The sequence below is a fragment of the Rhinopithecus roxellana genome, chromosome 18 (assembly GCF_007565055.1).
Source record: "Rhinopithecus roxellana isolate Shanxi Qingling chromosome 18, ASM756505v1, whole genome shotgun sequence".
Taxonomy (NCBI): Eukaryota; Metazoa; Chordata; class Mammalia; order Primates; family Cercopithecidae; genus Rhinopithecus; species Rhinopithecus roxellana.
In genome coordinates this window covers 57,302,951-57,322,323 of record NC_044566.1, presented here as the reverse complement: position 1 = coordinate 57,322,323, position 19,373 = coordinate 57,302,951, and the positions used below count along the sequence as shown (strand labels likewise).

The window sequence follows — 19,373 nt, the reverse complement described above, 5'->3', positions numbered from 1 at the left end:
TACACCCATGCTGTTCACTTTTTATCTGTGAGGCAGTGAAACTTTAGCACTGAAACCTCTTAGTAAATCTGAATGAATTTTTTAGGTAAGAACCATTTCTACCTCTCTTAAAAGGAACGTTTATTGACACTATTTAGACTTTCAAAACAACCAGAAAACTGCTCTTTTTGTACTTGCCTTAGATCATGAACAGGACATAAGAACTGCAAGGCATGAAATAGAGAGGACGTTCCTGATATGTACTGTTTTCACCCATAACTTTTAAAGATTATGTCAAAAATTCGTTTCTGATTCAAGAAAGGAACAAAGACTTGGTTTAAGAATGGTGGGATGAAACCTAGTTTTTTAGTTTGTTTCATATTATTTATTTAAAGACAGGCAAGCTGAGAGGAATCGTTTTGTATTCATGTTAAGAGAAAGATTGACCACATTAAGATCTTTCTGGCAACCAAGAGGTGTGGGGTAACTGACTGTGGGCCATTAAGGACATTTCCATTGATGTATAACAAGAACTGCCAAATGAACTGTGTGAGAAAGAGATATATATATATTTAAAATGGCTCAATGTCTTGAAACCTGCATTTATTTGGTTATTCTGCACTTTTATTTTTAAATATAGTCCAAGACTTTACTCCCTGTTTCATTTTTATCCTAATACACATTGAGTTGTTTCATCAACCCCAGAAAACTTTTATAAGTGGATAAGAATAAAACACTTTTATATTACCTCCTATGCTATTTATAGCTCTAAGCACTTTCTGGATATTCAGTTAATCCTCACAACAGCCCTCTAAGGCAGTTACTTTGTTCATCCTCATTTTACATGTGCAAAAACTGAGGCACAGATAGTTTAAGCAGCTGGCCTAAAACCACACAGCTCCAAACTGGAAAATACAGGATTCAAACTCAGGTGGTCTGATTTCAAACTTTGTACTATTTGTCACAGTACTCTACTGCTTCTTAAAACAAATGAGTAAATAAAAATGTGTACATATTGAATGCTTATTGACAAAGCCCAGAGACTTTCCCAACATGAAGGAAGGTGGATTTGGGGACCTGTGATACTTGAGTATACAGATGTACTGTATTATTGACCGAAATGGGAAGTTGTGCTCAGTAGAGTCGACAAGATAGTCAAATTAAGGACAGAAGCTTTATTAAATTTTTAAATCAAATATGAGTTTTAGTTTAAAAAAATTTTATTGATCCATAAATTCAGAACTGTGAAGCTCAGAAGGTAACAGAATAAGGAAGGATACATTGGGGGTTTCAGAGCCTCTGGTAGTGTTTTGTTTCTTCAGCTGGCTGGTGGTATATGGGTATTTTGTTTTATTTTTAGCTATATGTATATTTTTTAGGTACTTTCACTATTATATTTCATAATTTTAAAAATTATTGCTCTAGTTGATTTTAAGATTAATAATTTATGAAGCAAGGGGAAAGAAAGGGAAGAAGAAATAAACTTGCAACTTTTTCCAGGATATCAAAGTCAACAATTTATATTAACAATATGTTTTTGAATTTTTAAATAGTTTGTTGTGTTGCTGTGAGAAACTGTTTAGAATGTCGGCAAAGACAGAGAGACAGGGGAAATAAATCTTCCCATGGAAGCAGTAAACCTCAGGAAGTTCCCCAAAGTGTGACTGCCACAGCAGCTTCGAAAGTAAGTAAACTTTTTTTTTTGGTCACATATAATTGACCTGAAAAAAGTCTTTTTTAAGTTGATGAGAACAAAGTGCCATGGTATTGCTCAGCGATAGAGAGCAAGGGCATTCTCATCAGGCAGCTCTAGGCTGCTTCACAATTTTGTTACCAAGATTACTTGACTTCTCTGAGATTTGTGTGTTTTGGTTATTAAATGAAGTTACTAACAATTTCTACTTGATAAAGTTCTTACAAATATTATAATTAGCACTAAAAACAGTTATTTCTATTTTTAATAGCATATATTTTCACAGAGTTTAATGTATGAGTAATTCTCCTTCTAAATGGGTAGGCATGATAGTCAACAAAAACTCATTGAATCCCCATTCAATGAATGGAGTATTTTGAAATATACTATTAATTTTCTTTCTAAATCAGCTCTCTTTATCATATGCTTAGCTGGCCCTTGGCGTCACATCCGGTTTCGTTAACATGCTTTCTGAGGTTCTGTGCCTGGTCCTTGCTTACTTCTCCGGCAGCAGCTCTTGCTTGTGCTGTTACCCTTGCTTGTGCTGTTTTAGTCATACCATAGACTTCACTCAGTTCATCAAAAGAAGCGATTTCCCCTAACTTCTCAGACTTTTATATAATTTCCTTTCCATGAAGTATTCATCCTTACTTTTTATCCAGCTAAAATCTGTGCAACTACTGGGTTACATTAAATGCTACATTTTCTCAGGAAAATTTTTTTGACACCCTCGCTACCACCCCAGTCAGTTTAGGGTCGTTTCTTCTGTTTGTTGTTTTCATAAAATTACATAGGTCTGTTATCACTCATTATACTTGTAATTACATGTTTAATGTTGATACGGTAACTTTTTGCTCAATAAGTGAAGGTGTGAAATAGAAGTTTAATTCATCTTAAAGTTCTGTTGCTTTAAACTTCTGCAGATGGCAAGCAGACTGACCGTATATTTATCCTATTAGTCGGTTATTTGCAGTGTTGTAGCTTTTTTCCTTTTCACTACTGTCAGAGAACATTTGTAATTTGACTGTATATTATTTGCTGCTCACAGGACTTTTTGAGACGGAGTCTCGCTCTGTCGCCCAGGCTGGAGTGCAGTGGCCGGATCTCAGCTCACTGCAAGCTCCGCCTCCCGGGTTTACGCCATTCTCCTGCCTCAGCCTCCCGAGTAGCTGGGACTACAGGCGCCCGCCACCTCGCCCGGCTAGTTTTTTGCATTTTTAGTAGAGATGGGGTTTCACCGTGTTAGCCAGGATGGTCTCGATCTCCTGACCTCGTGATCCGCCCGTCTCGGCCTCCCAAAGTGCTGGGATTACAGGCTTGAGCCACAGCGCCCGGCCCCATAGTGCTCTTATTTGCTTGGGAAATTAAATACAAATGGATCATCAATAATGCCTCATATCATTTGTGTAGGCATAGTAGACAGATAGATACTTGAGGGCAGTGTCTACGTGTTATAGATCCTTGTAACTTTAGAGTAATTTTTTTTTTTTTTTGAGGCAGAGTCTCGCTCTGTTGCCAGGGTGGAGTGTAATGGCGCAATCTCGGCTCACTGCCACCTCCGCCTCCTGGGTTCAAGCGATTCTCCTGCCTTGGCCTCCCAAGTAGCTGGGACTACAGTAGGAAAGTTTCTTGCAAGTATCTTGCATGAGTTCCATACCTTCGTGCGACCTCATTTTTATACTGTGTGAAAAGGAACAATTACGCAAGCTTTTCCTATCATGTTGTCTTTATAAGGATCAAATTAGATTGGGGTAGAGAAATACATCATATAGAAAAGAAAATATTTCTAATTTTAAAGTCTGTGTTATTTATGCTGTAAATTATGTATTATTTTCTTTAACCACCCTGTAGTAAATATTATTAGTCTGTTAAATCAAATGATGTAGCTAAGGTTCAGAGAGGTTAACTTCTCACCGATGGTTATATAGCCAGAAGTTTTGGAATTGTAATGGAAACCAAATACTATCAACCTTTAAATATTTTACTATCGTGTGCTGCCAAGTAATCAAACATTTTAATTTTGGGGTAGAATATCATGATTGACATTCATTGAGAAATAGAAGGTACCCTGTTTATTTTTCATTGTTAGAGTAACAACAAGTACTTATGGGCTGGAATTGTATTTTGCATTGTACATGTTATCTAATTTAATCCATACCATTTTAAACACACTGTATAAGTGAGAAAGTACTTGATTGAGTTCCAGGGAACCTAGTTCACTTGGTAGTCTACTATGTGACTAGATTACCTGAAATTTGTAGATGTTTGTTCCTTTAACTATAAAATGTTTTGTTGGTAACAATCTTTAATGTCTTTCAGCTTTAATGGGCCGTGACTGATTTTTTTAAATCTTACCTTTTCTAGCCTTGGACTATGAAATGGTTACACATATAAAATCTCATATAGTAATGTAGTATAATAATCTCATATATTAAAGAATGCATGATGGATAAGTGAACCCAGAGACTCAAAGAGATTTGTTAACTAGAGGTAGAGAAAGTGAGGCTCAGGAAATCTTCTGAAGTCCAAGATGAATCTTTATTCTTCCGCAATCTTACCTGCCTTTGTGAGTCTATAGGGTAGCTGTGCCAGTAAAGAACAAGAATACTAGTATGGAAACCATGACATGAGTAGAGAACAGAAAATGTGCATTGTAATAGAGGATTATTATTAATAAATCTCAACTCAGAGAGGAGGAGATACATGATGTGGCCAGTTTAGCATGAATTAAGAAATGATACTTCTATATATTATCTGTAATATATTATCTATTCACAATTCTTTTTATTTTTAAAGACTCCATTGGAAAATGTTCCAGGTAACCTTTCTCCTATTAAGGATCCTGATAGACTTCTTCAGGATGTTGATATCAATCGCCTTCGTGCTGTTGTCTTTCGGGATGTGGTAAGTTATCCATGATTGCTTTCCCTGAAATAAACCTTCTACTTCATTCTTATGAAATACGTTTTATAAGAAAGCTGCTTATGAAAATGACATTCCCTAGTATCTGGGATTGTTGGTTTATTGTGTACTTCTCATTATAAAATGGTTGAACCTTAGCTTTCTCTGAAAGCTTATTGATAATGTTACTTTTAAAAAGTGGCCTGAAATTTTGATGTAAGTTGCTTGCATACTAAGAATAGGACTAGCTCTGAAAAATTATAATTAATTTTATCTTGTAACATCTACTTCTTTGTTCGTTTTCCTTGTTCCATTTCCAGGTACTAAAATTTTGTTATTAATGTTCCTTACATTATGGATGAAAGGGATTAATTCGTTAGGTGTTACTGACAATTGCTTTTGGAGGAGGGGCAATTAAAGAATAATCTGTATTTAAAAAATACAGGTATCTGTCGGAATTGGAGTTAGATAGATAGCTTAATAAAGCTAAAGGGAAAAGATAGGCTAAAGAGGTTTCATGGAACCCTCCAATCTTAGGATCAGTTACTCCAGATAAGTAAAAGTAAGACTGGCCTTTTCAGAAATTGCATAGAAACATATACGGTGTTTCACATCAGATTCAATGCTGACAGCATCTCTTAACATAGTTATTATAAACCAGCCACCTTGAATTCTGTTTTTCTTGTTTTAGTTGATGATTCTTACTTAGTTGATTCTATATGAAATGTAGAAGAAAGTTTATATTTGAAATTTATATTTAACAGTAAATTGAATGGCATGCTTTGTATTTTAGAAAATGATTGAAATATGTTTAGGTTATATAAAATAATGCAGTATGTTAGGAATGTACAATAGAAAAATCGTCACTCTGTTTAATATATATTATTTATAAAATGCTAGGAAAATTCCAAACATACCAACAGAAAAATAGGCAATGGACACAAGGCAACAAACATGATAAAAATTCGATATCCCTAGTAGTCAACAGAATGCAGATTAACACAAGAGTGGTATATTTTTCGCTATTAAATAAACTAAAAAATTTTAAATGATAATACCCATTGCCTGGGTGCAGCAAAACCTGCTCTGTCAAACTAGTGTTTGAGCTTTCAAATAGCTCTTTGCCGATATGGTTAAAACTCTTACAAATATTGATGTCCCAGTGAACCACTAGAACCCAGTAGTTCTAGTCAGAATTTGTTTAACTTAATGTTTTCATCAGAGATGTCTACAGGAAATTTGGCAACATTATAAATATCCAATAATAGAATTTTAGCCTAAAAAATCTTGACCTAGTCATTCGGCAGTGACCTATTCAGCCTTTAAGCACATATTTTTGAAGGAAATTTAATGACAAGGGAAAATGATCATGATATATTTTAAGAGAAAGCAACAGCATGTAAAAATACTTTTATTACACAAGTATTACATACATATACTGATTGTATGTACGTACATATGTGCATCTTTATTTTTTAAAAAAGACTGAAAAAATATACCAGTATTCCACCAATGATCATCTCTAGGGAAACAGATTTTATTTTTTTCTTTATCCTTTAATGATTTTTTGTAGTTTTAAATTTTCTATAATAAACCTATATTGTGTTTATAATTAATAAAAAAAGGAAGGTATTTTTTAAAAGGGAGACTACATTAAAGTATAAAAACCACAATATAAGAACTCACTGTAATCTAAACTGTAATCTAAGCTTGGAAAGAAGATACTATTTTTACTGACAGTTTAACCATTTAGAAATGGGAATAGTCTTCATGAAAAAAATGTGCTGTGGAAAGGATTTTTTTTTAAATTAATGAATGATTAAAAACATGGAGCACATCTTCACCTCCAAAGGCACAGTCAGATGTAACATATAACGTACGGAAGGAGTTTCTCTTAAGGGTGACATTGTGTTTAACTTGTTAGTAAATTTTGAATTAGGTTATATGGTAGATGATGATCATTTCCCTTAAATTCATGGATATTTCATAAATATTTTGGATAACCCAGCAGTCGTTATATCTGTGAAATATGGTGATGAAAAGAGAATTCTTTGGAAAGATCTGGGTTGGAATTCTGACTCTACCTGATACCAGTTGTGTGGTCTCAGTGTTTCTGAGTCTTAACTTTTTCTTAACCCTTAACTGGAAGCTTAGAATAATATGGATTTAGTGCTTGATACATAATATAAACCCAATTAACACAAGTTACATTACCTTGATGTTGTTGGGAAGGTGCACCATGGCAACACTTAAAGCAGATAGGAGAAACATTATACAGCTCATGTCTTCTCAGTAATAAAATACCTGAGCAAGTCAATTAGTTTGTACCAAAATTCAGTCATTCCCCAGATGTTTAGCCTCTATCTATATTGACAGAACTGGAAATAAGAAGCACAATTGACTAGGATGTCTGGATTAAAAAAAAAAAAAAAGCTAACTCTTTTCGTGCCATATATAAAGGAGGTTTTCGTCTATCTATGACAGCAGTTTAGTGTCTGTTATTTACAGCTCTACCACTCTGTAGTTGGCATTCAGTCATTCATTCCACACATATTTGTTGAATGCCTTCTGATTGCCTGGTACTGAGTTTCTAGTGTTAGAAATAGAAGTATTGTGGGATATTATGGTCTGTCACAGCTTGAGCAATGTGTGAATCAGTTCTTGGTCAGTATCTTTTCTTAATCTGATTGTGCTTCATTTTCCTTTGTAATAACTGCTTAGGTATTTGATTTCTTCACTTCTCTCTGTGTTTATCCTATCAGCTTTTAATGCAAAGAATATGCATTTTAAACAGTTTGTAAGACAAAGTATCTGTAGAAAAACTGTAACCCACAATGTATGAAATAGTAAATTGAGAATAATTCGGAACAGATTTTATGTATTTTGGTCATTTTCCCCGTTAGTCAGACTGTTTCACACTATTAAATCATCAGTAAATATGTCTTATTTGCTTTTTGCTTACAAATGCACATAAATTATGAATTTTGTTTGCACTGTGCTTAGATGAAGTAATAAATATAAAGTGCCTGTTAATCAAGTTACTATAATTGATTGCTTATTTGTTTTCCTTATTTCTTATTCTGCCTATTATCTGTGGGCCACAGTAACTGCTTTCAGTTTTGGTTTGAAAGTATCAGTTTTACCTAGCTTATAAAAGAAGCTTAATACAGATTCACATTTTATTCCCTAGATATACTCTAGTGTATTAGAGGTCACATAATTTAGACTTGATACTTATCATTATTTCCCTGAAGGAAGTTTACCTAGGCTTTTTGAATAGAGCTCTCAAGGTTACATGCAGCTTGTTATATTTTTGGAAAGCATACTTATTTTAAAGTTATCTCACTTACCACATCACAGCCAGTGTTTTAACTGTCGTCGCTTTCTGAGTTAGCCAGTTTTTTTCAGACCTTTTACCATTTGCTGTTCTCCTCTGGAAAACTCCATTTTATCTTTGAGTTTGGAAATGAGGAGCCTGAAATATTGGCAGTGTTTTAGAGGTCATTTTTCCTGTGCAGAATAGTGGACTATTATTTCTTTTTTAAAAATGTTTTATTTCCATAGGTTTCTGGGGAACAGTAGTATTTGAATGCATGAGTAAGTTCTTTAAGTGGCAATTTATGAGATTTTGATGCACCCGTCACCTGAGCAATATACACCGAACCCAATTTATAGTCTTTTTATCCCTTATCCACTTCCCACCCTTTTCCCTCCTAGTCCCCAGACTCCATTGTATCGTTCTTATGCCTTTGTGTCATAGCTTAGCTTCCACTTATGAGTGAGAACATATGATGGTTTTCCATTCCAGAGTTACTTACTTCACTTAGAATAATAGTCTCCAGTCCCATCCAGGTTGCTGCAAATGCCATTATTTCATTACTTTTTATGGCTGAGTAGTTTGACGTAGTGTATACATACCACAGTTTCTTTATCCATTCATTGATAGTTGGGCATTTGGGCTGGTTCCACATTTTTGCGATTGAAAATTGTGCTGCTATAAACATGCATGTGCAAGTATCTTTTTCATATAATGACTTCTTTTCCTCTGGGTAAATACCCAGTAGTGGGATTCCGGGATCAAATTATAATTCTTTTAGTTCTTTAGGGAATCTCCGCACTGTTTTCCACAGTGGTTGTACTAGTTTACATTCCCACCAGCAGTGTAGAAGTGTTTTCTTTTCATGGCATCTGTACTGATATCTATTATTTTTTGATTATGGCCATTCTTGGGAGAGTAAGATGGTATTACATTGTGGTTTTGATTTGCGTTTCCCTGATCATTAGTGATGCTGAGCATTGTTTCATATATTTGTTGGCCATTTGTATATCTTCTTTTGGGGATTGTCTATTTATGTCTTTAGCCCACTTTTAGATGAGTTTTTTTTTTTTTTTTTTTTTTTTTTTTTGCTAATTTGTTTGAGTTCCTTGTAGATTGTGGCTATTAGTCCTTTGTTGGATATATAGATTGTGAAGAATTTCTCCCACTCTGTGAGTTGTCTGTTTATTCTGCCGACCGATCCTTTTGCTGTGCAGAAGCTCTTTAGTTTAATCCTGCCTGTTTATCTTTGTTTTTGTTGCATTTGCTTTTGGGTTCTTGGTCATGAAATCTTTGCGTAAGCCAGTGTCTAGAAGGATTTGTCAAACGTTACCTGTTGATATGATTGAAGATTGAATTAGCTTTTTCTCATGCTGCCATAATCACACTTCTGGCTCATATTGAGCTTATGTAAATTCATGTTTAATGCTCCCCCATTGTTTATTTCTCCTCTGTTTTGTGTTCATATAGTCTCTTGCTCCAGTTATGCTAGGATTTTATATGTATTTTAGTTGTAGTTTTATCCTATTAATTTTATTCAGTTATAATATATAAAACTCTTGATTTTTAAAAAATTCAGGACATTAAATTATTCTTTTCAACTTTGTGCCATCTATGTATTTTATAAGCACACATACCATGTTGTTATGTAAGTAGTAGATAATAATGGACAAAATAGGACAAATAATAAAATTTTAATATTCTAGTTTTTGGAAATTACTTTCCAATCTATACGTGATATATTTTGGGAGTTCTATATTTGTAGTTAAATAATACTTATTAAATAGAAATATATATTTAGCAGGTTTTCATAAAAGTTACGTATCATATTTTGCCTCCGTAAACATAATGAAATAGCAGTTTCTAGTGCTTTAAGAACTTATACTTCAAAAAGTTAGAGTGTTAACACTGTCTTTTCATTTTTCATAGGATGATAGCAAACAGGCACAGTTCTTAGCTCTGGCTGTTGTTTACTTCATTTCGGTTCTGATGGTTTCCAAGTACCGTGACATATTAGAACCTCAGAGAGAGACTACAAGAACTGGAAGCCAACCAGGTAGAAACATCAGACAAGAAATAAATTCACCAACAAGTACAGGTACTTAACATTGTATAATTATTTGAATTTTCACCATGATGTATCTCCTTTTTTTTCCACCTTTACATCTAGATTTGAACTGGACCTCTTCATAATCACCTCAAATATTTATGAATGGTTGGTATAGAAATGCTAATTTAGTATTCCTTAATTCCATGAAAATGTGTGAATGGTATTTCTATATAGTTGCAACATTCTCATTTTATTAGTACAGCTTTGGTTTCAGTGTTTCTCATTTATTAATATAAATCATTAATTTATACCATTATTTAATATTGCAAGTAACTCCTACTTTTTAAATATATAACTTTTTTAACCTTTATGAACATGGAAGTAGAAAGTCATTATAGAGTTATTAATGCCAAGGATAAGTCAAAATACACATCTTTATAGCCAAGCTCAGAAGTTAGATTTTTTCTTTTTTAGCTGTATATAGTTAATTCAGTATCTAAATATTCTGTCAGTGATTTATAATCAAACATATGTTCTAAACTTTATACCAAAGTGGCCTCAACTAAAATCAAAGACTTGTGGAAAGTTAACATGGACAACAATGAACCACCTTGGGTCATGTTGCCTTTTTCATTTGCAGAAAATGCTCATGTTACATCTGTTCTTGCATTACTAGCTTTGCCCACTCTACTTGAACAGCGTAAACACGGTTTCCGGCAACTAACATTTTAATATTGGACACCTATCACTGTCATTTCCTTCCAGGTGTTTATATCAAGGTTGTTTCTCTATTGTTTGCAGTGAGACCTTGATAACCTAATGGTTATTTCATATACCACTGGATTAATTTGTAGTTGAAATTTTCTTTCCTAAATAAATGCATATGATTTATAAATATAATGGATATTTTAAAAAGTGAGTAGAAATTGGTGGTCAAATCTCTGCATCTTGTTTTTCATAAGCATATCATATTTCATATACCTTTTATTGATGTCATGTAGATATGGATTATGTTTCAGCTACAGTATTTTGCTGTTGCATGATACATGTACTTTTAACACATAAACATGAGAATTTTTCATTATAATATACTTTCGCTTTTAATTTTATTCTTCAGATTAAACATCATCCTACCATTCCAGTTCATGTTTTTTCACCATTTAAAACACAGACTTATCATCTTAATTCTTTTTCATTTTTAATGCTTTTATATCCATTATATGTACAAAAAGTAATAGTGTAGTGAACCTTCTAGTTCTGATTTTTTGTGTATTTGTATGTCTCTGTGTATGTTGCTGGAATTACTCTGCTTAACAAGTGTATTATTTTCTTTCTCTTAATACTTAACCTCTTTTCTTCAGAAATGCATTTGTTATTGCTAGTATTGTTTGCATGTTGCAGTAATATAGAATTGTCATGGATCTTCAGTGGACCATGTTGCAGGTTGTTACATGCTGGCTCAAATTTGATTCCATGATTTTCTCCACAGTTGTGGTCATACCATCTATCCCTCATCCAAGTTTGAACCATGGATTCCTTGCCAAGTTAATTCCTGAGCAGAGCTTTGGCCACTCATTTTACAAAGGTAATATTGACCTCATCTCCTGACCTGTTTGGGTATTCTTATTTCATGAATTGTTCCAAAATAAATATTCATGATATAATTGTTTATAAACAAGTATATACCTCAGGTTTCATGGAGATATGAAACATTGTATTTATACCTAGCTATTGAGAGCTAAGTATAGCTTTTATATTTGTATTTTATTACATTTCTTTAAGTATCATCTATAAATTAAGGATACCTAATTATATGTATATTAATATGCATAATGGTAGCACTCAGGAGAGATCTCAGGAGAGTCACAGTTTAGTAGTCGTGGGACTAAATGAGCCTAATAGAAAGGCTACTCTAGAATAAAGCTTAAAAGCATGACTTGAAAGCATCAAACTTGTAAGTTACTTAACTTCCAGTTAGAACAAAGCCCCAACACTGTTTAAAGGAATGCGAAAGTCCTTACCAAAAACCATAAAATTAAATGTTAGGCATCCAACAAAAATTGTTAAACATGCAAAGAAGGAGGAAAATGTGATGCATAAACAAAAGAAAAATATCAGTGAATAGAAACAGATTTTGAGACAACAGAAATAGCAGAATTATCAGATAAGGACATTATAGAAGCCATTATATGTATATTCAAGATTTTTTCAATGTAATGGAAAAAGTTAACATATTGAAGAGAGAAATGGAAGATATAAAGAAAAAAATGACAATTTTAGAGATGAAAAATACAATAGCCAAAATGATAATATCTTTGGGTAGGAGTAACATGAGATTACTGACTTCAGAACAAAGGATTATAATAGGTAGAACTCTGTGATAGCTCCAGGGTTTTCCTGTGTACACACTCTGCAAAATTCCTGGGATGGTAAATATGATGGTGTTTACTCCTGTGATTAGGTTATGCTGAGTGGCACATTAGCCTTTAAGAAATGGTGATTATCCAGGTGGGCTTGACCTAATCGCATGAGCTCTGTAAAAGAAGAGAGTTTCCTTCTCTGGTCACAGAACAGGAAGTCCAAGAGACTTGAAATGTGAGAGAGATTTGGCATGAAGGAGGATCTTTATTGCTTAGATGGAGGTGACCATCTTATTGCTTAGATGGAGGAGCAAGGATCTGAGGAAACCATATAGCTAATAGCACTCACCAACTGACAGCCAGCAAGAAAGTGGGGACTTTAGTCCTACAGCAGGAAGGAACTGATTTCTGCCAATAATTGAATGAGTTTTCAAGAGGACGCTGAACTCCAGGTGATACGATACTTCAATGTATTCCATAACTGTCTAATCATATGGAACAGCAATTTTTGGAACAAATAAAGCTAACAAAATATTTTTGTTACAACTTAATGAATGTACAGATATTATTTTTTACAAATGTGCAACCTTTGAACAGCATGATGAAATGAAAAATATTGTTTTCAACTTCACTGCTGACTGACAAACACATCTAGCTCTAAACTGTGCAAACCAAAAAAAAGGATGAGATTGTCAGCAAACATCGTCTGGAGTTTGTCTGGTGGAGTGTGTTCTAAAGGATCTGCTATGGAAAGTATCCTGGTGTATCTGACCAGATTAAGGAGCCTGTATCAGAATATTAATGCACGTTGTCGAGAAAGTCTTGCTATGAAAATAGTTTCAGTTACACTGAACAGTGGTGTTAGTAGCATAATAAAATTTTGAATTACTTTAAAGCCAATGTGGTAAATTTGCTATTATTCTTTGTATTAATTTGATATTATGGCAGATTATCATAACTGTTATTGCATGCTGTAGTGCAGTGGTTTTTGGGGGAAAGTGTCTGTCAAATATTTTTCATGAACTCAATGCTTCCAAACAGGGAAAGATATTTTTTTCATGGTAGGTGTGATCAAAGAACACAAAAGTTAAAATTTTAGAGGTACACAATTTCTGTGACATGTTTCACAATTTAATAATAATTATTGGCCCAGCTTGGTGGTGCATGCCTATAATCCCAGCATTTTGGGAGGCCGAGGAGAGGGGACGGTTTGAGACCAGGAGTTTGAGACCAGCCTGGTGGGCAGTGTAGTGAGACACCATCTATACGAAAAATTAAAAAATTAACCAAGCATGGTGGCATGTGCCTGTAGTCCCAGCTACTCAGGAGGCTGAGGTGGGAAGATTGCTTAAGCCCAGGAAGTTTAGGTTGCTGTGAGCTATGATTGTGCCTACTACACTCCAGCCTGAGCAACAGAACAAGACCCTTTTTCAAAGAAAAAAAATTATTAAGTATTCTGGTCTTTAGGAATGATCAGATTTTGTTCATCTTTCAAGTTATCACCTGTCACTTTATGGATTGGGCAGACTATTTTATATTTTATTTTCCAGCAGTAGAAGATTCACAGATAGCAAATTCATGGATCTGGAATCCATTTCTGTCACTGAAATATAACTTACATCTTGTTATAACTATACAAGATGTAGAAGAGTTTTCATTCCATCAGCATACCTGTGTGACACTACTTTCTCCTCTTTGAGTGTTACTGAAATAAAACAAAAACAATTTAAGTATTTATTATTCCCGAGTTGCTTTATTGCCAGTTCACCTTAGATTAGATAAATTAACAAGCAAAAAAGCTCATTGTCAACATCATAAACTTTATTTATAATCGCAGTGTTTGTTTAAAATATTCGTATAGGCATTTGGGAGGTGAGGATCACTCTTTACCTAAAACTTTTTGTTTAGTTATGATGTGTAATGAAGAAAAGTTGCAAGTGTAGTAGTACTTGTCTAAATTAATCCCCAGTTCACTTTTGGTGAACAACACAGGCCATTTTTATAATTGTGTTCTTTTTCTTTGTGCTATTTTTGTCTGATTATATTTATTGATGTGTAATTTTATGTCTGCCTAATCAAATAACAATAACAATTGTGCTTTTGTGTAGTGTTGAAATTTTTTATTTTTTCAGTAATTTACTACAATTAGTAAGTAAAATTTTATATTTTATTTTCTAAATGTGTCAGCAAATGATGGATTGAGGAGATAAAAGTAAATTTTCACAAATAGTTTGAGAAACCCTCTCCTGGACTACTCTTCAGCTGCTTCACATCCCACGGCCTTCTTTCAGCTCCTTTTTGAGACTTTAAACAAACCTCTGAATTAGCTGTCTGGTCTCTTTTTTTAAATTTTGATGTCCCTTAGTTCAGACTCAAATCCCTTCTTGAAGTATTGCCATAGTTTCTTCATTGGACTTTTTGTTTCTAGGCTTTCTCTCAGTTTATTACTGACAATTTTGGAAATAACACTAACATTTAATACAATATAGTAACAGAGTAAGTGTAATTTATATACCATTTTAATATAATAAATATTTTATAATATATAATAACTTTAATAAAGTAATTTTTCTTCCTAAAATTCTCAAAAGGCTCTCTGTAATTTTTGGCACAAAATTAAAATGCCTTAACGTAGCAAAACTATTCTAATTCTGACTTGCCTCCATTACAATACTCACCTCCAAAGTGAATTCCTTACTCCTCTTACTGATCATTATTCTTTTATTTTTACAGTTTTACTGCCAATTTCATTGTTTTAAAAGATAAAGCAGATTATGTCCTTTCTTGACATTAAATTTCTAGTAGTATTTAGAGTCACAAGGACCCTAGATAAGATGACTATTGACTATGTTTCCAACTTTATCTCATGTTATTCTTTCTTTTGCTCACTATGAAACAGTCAGACTACCTTCTAGTTTTTTAATCATGCCAGGCATTTTCATGCCTCAGGATGTTTGTATTTTGTCGCTGGCTTTTGGCTCTTTTCCTTGTTTTCTGTGTGACTGGTGCCTACTCATTCTTCAATTCACCTCCTCCAAGAGGCTTTCTCTGACTCGTGTAACTAAGTAGCTTCCTTTCCATTATTATTCTTTCTCATATCATCTTGTTTTATTTCCTTTCTTCTATTCAATGCTTTCTTTAATTGTTGATTAGAATGTATGCTTCAAGAGGATAATCATAACTAACTTTTTTTTAGTTTGTGCATTTATGTACAATGTGATATACTGACATTTGTGTACATTAGGGAATGATTAAGTCAAGCTAATTAATGTCTTCTTCACCTCACGTATCATTTTTTTTTTGTGATAAGAATGTTTAAAGTTTATTCTCAGCAGTTTTCAACTACTGATACATTATTAACTGTAGTCACCATGCTGTAAAATAGATCACCAGCACTTATTCCGTCTCTGTAACTGAAACATTGGTCCTTTTGGTGAACATCTGCCCAGTCCCTAGTAACCAGCATTCTACTCTTTACTTCTGTGAGTTCAACTTTTTAAGATTCCCTATATAAGTAAGATTATACCCATATTTGTCTTTTTATGTCTGACTTAATTTAATGCAGTGTTCTCCAGATTCATCCATGTCATAAATGAGAGGAGTTTCTTTTTTTATGGCTGAATAGTATTCCATTGTGTGTGTACATTTTATTTGTTCATTCATCTGTTCATCAATAGACAATTGATTCCATATCTTGGCTATTGTGAATAATGCTGCAATGAACATTGGGGTACACATACTTCTTTTGAATACTGATTTCATATCACTTGGATATATACCCTGAAGTGGAATTGTTGAATTGTATGGTAGTTCTATTTTTAATTGTTTGAAGAATCTCAATACCATTTTCCATGATAGCTGTACTAATTTTCATTCCCATCAACAGTGTACAAGGGTTCCCTTTTCTTCACATCTTCTCCAACACTTACATTTTACATTTTGTTTTGTTTGTTTGTTTGTTTTTTGAGATGGAGTCTCACTCTTTCCCCCTGGCTTGAGGGCAGTGGTGCAATCCTGGCTCACTGCAACCTCCGCCTCCTGGGTTCAAGTGATTCTACCACCTCAGCCTCCTGAGTAGCTTGGATTACAGGCGTGCAACACCATGCCCAGCTAATTTTTGTATTTTTAGTATAGACAAGGTTTCACCATCTTGGCCAGGCTGGCTCGAACTCCCCATGCCAAGTGATCCACCAGTGTATGCCTCCCAAAGTGCTGTGATTACTGATGTGAGCCACTGCGCCTGGCCACATTTTCAGTAATAGCCATCTTGTGTGAGGTGATATTTCCTTGCGGTTTAATTTGCATTCCTCTAATAATTAGTGAAGTAGAGCATTTTTTTATATACCTGTTAGCTGTTTGTCTTCTTTTGAGAAGTGTCTATTCAAGTTATTTGCCTATGCTTTAATTGGATTTTTGTTTTGTTGCTGTTGAGCTGAGTTCCTTATATATTTTGGATATTAAACCTTTATTGGATGTATAATTGTATATGTTGGCATTTTATTATTAGTGTTATTGGCTGCCTCCATTGCATTATAAAAGTGCATGATACAGTTTAATAGGGTTTATGTGTTTTTTTTTCCCTTTGAGAAGAAAAGGAAAAAGAGTAAAAGCACAATCTAGGGGAAGAGAAAAGCAAAATGCATATATACAAATATATTGTAATTTCTAGCCAATAATTTATTTAAAATAAATGAAAATTGTAACTAAAATTTGAGTTCTAAACATTGCTTGTAAGTGGGACTTTGGGAAGAGCAAAGTAAGAACCTCCAAAATACTACTTCTCTAAAAGAGCAATGAGAACACTGGCAAAAACTATCAAAATCAACTTTTTCAGTTCTTTGGAAAGCAATCAGAGGCTTACAACAACCCAGAGGGTGTTAATTCAAGAAAAACTCTAGACCTTTATAAGAATAGCAAGATTTAGAGTGATTTAACTCACCTGTTGCCATCTACCTTTCCTCAGCTCTGTGGTTGCTTTGAAAACCAGAGGCCAGCCACCAGTGGTAGTTTTGAAAACCAGAAGCCTAGCAGTCACTGGGGATAGGAGTAGGAGTAGATTAGGTTTGGAATTCCTTAGAAAGTCTCAACCTTAGAGCATTGTAACTATTTGAACAGTATGGAATCTTCCTGGAAAAACTTCATTCACAGGGCTTATTATTATTTGACCTAATCTAGAGCTTGTTTAGTGAGAAAAGCCTGTCTCCAAGGTATTTGTTGAAAATAAGCAGCATTTTTTTTTTTTTTTTTTTAACATTGCAACTGCCTGAAGTGACAGTGCCAGTTGGGGCAAACAAGAACCTTGCCTAAAAGCTTAAACAGAGGTAAGAATGAGATATCCATATTCCCGTGGCTGTACTTAGGCCCAGGGAAGACCAGAGAAGGCCTCAATCTCTCACCTTTGGCTGACCTTGAGGCCCAGCACAAGAAGGAAGCACAGGCTAAGAGAGAGTTTGAAACCGTGGGATCATTGCAAGCACCCCCGAACACACACACACACAGAGCCTCTGGCAAAGGGTGGAAAATTTATTGGTTCAAGACATTTAAGACAATGTCTGTGCAATCAACAGCTGACCACTGGGTTAACTGAGCAGAGACTTAAGTGGCTACAGATGATGGAAAACAGATTTTACAGAATTAGTTCAGGAAAATGAACAAACAGAACAAGAACAAACTCTTTAAGTGGGGTCCGATTTCCATGATTGCCACATTATGTTATTTAAAATATCCAGTTTACAACAAAAAGAATTATGAGACAAGTAAAGAAATAGGAAAGTATGGTCAATACACAGGGGAAACAAAGCAGTTGATATAAAATGCCCCTGAGGAAACCCAGATATAGAACTTACTAGACAGACACTTTAAACCAGCTATTTTACATAAGCTCAAGTAATTAAAGGAAGCATTTTCTAAAGAACTAAAAGTATAAGAGCGATATCTCACCAAAGGGAGGATACCAATAAAGATATATGTAATAAAGAACCAAATAGAAATTCTGGAGTTGAAAATTGTAATAACTGAAAGAAAAATTCACTTAGAGGGGTTCAGCAGAAGATCTGAGATGGCAGAAAAAGAATCAGCAACGTGAAGATAGCTCGATTGTGTTTATCCTACGCTGAGGAAGAGAACAAAGAATGAAGAAAAGTGAACAGAGCCTCACAGACCTTTTTGACACTATTAAGTTGAACCAACATATGTATACTGGGAGTCCCAGAGGAAAGAAGAGAAAAATAAAGGAGCAGAAAGAAAATTTGAAGAAATATTGGCCTGAAAACGCCCTACAGTTGATGAAAATTATTAATATATATGTCTAAAGAGCTCAATGCACTCCAAGTAGGATAAACTCAGACCCACATGTTAACACAGCATAGTCAAAACATCAATTAGAAGATTTTCTTGGCTCTTAATTTTCATTTTGTCTCTTATGGGCATATAATTTAGTAATAATATTTAATTCCTGAATTGTATTATTTTCATGCACTTAGTGTAGCAAGCAAACAAAATGAATCATATATAAACAATTGCAAATAATTAATGCATTGCAGTATTTTTGTTTAAAATGAACTTTAATGAGGATTTAAAATCCTTTTGTGTATTTTTTTCCTCTTTGGAGTTAAGATTTTAATTAATTTTGCATTTATGGATTTAATATAAACAAAATGAGTAAGTTAGTTACATACAGCTTTTTTATGTTTTATTTTAAATTACAGTGATTTATTTGCTTATATTATTATTTGAAGTAATATAATCTTTAGTGCTATACTAACAAGGTGCTGTATGTTTCTTTCATGATACTCCTTATTTAGAGAGTTTGGAAAATGACAATTTCAGTAATTTAGTATGTAAGACATGTTGAAATTCTTCATAAATCATGGTAAAACAGGATTTTTGGAGAAAGGAATGTGATACGTGAAGTCACTGTGTAAATATGATGTCATTTGCTGAACTTGTCCCCATATTTTTCTCAAAATGTATTAGATGAACTCATTATATTCGATGAAAAACAGTAAGAAAAAGAGGCATCTGGCATCCAAATCCCTGTTTCTGACAAGGTTAAGATCACTCTGGCTAGTAATG

The 19,373-nt window shown here is 33.9% G+C and overlaps 1 protein-coding gene across 4 annotated transcripts in view; it reads left to right on the top strand.

The window, feature by feature from the left end:
- NBEA (neurobeachin) overlaps positions 1-19,373 on the top strand; it is a 774,301-nt gene that overhangs the window by 238,443 nt on the left and 516,485 nt on the right. For all 4 annotated transcript variants that reach the window (XM_030922219.1, XM_030922217.1, XM_030922221.1 and 1 more), the window contains exons 27-30: positions 1,533-1,663; positions 4,469-4,576; positions 9,819-9,987; positions 11,429-11,524. In XM_030922219.1, the coding sequence (XP_030778079.1) occupies positions 1,533-1,663; positions 4,469-4,576; positions 9,819-9,987; positions 11,429-11,524 (504 nt within the window). The remainder of the gene's footprint in view (positions 1-1,532; positions 1,664-4,468; positions 4,577-9,818; positions 9,988-11,428; positions 11,525-19,373) is intronic.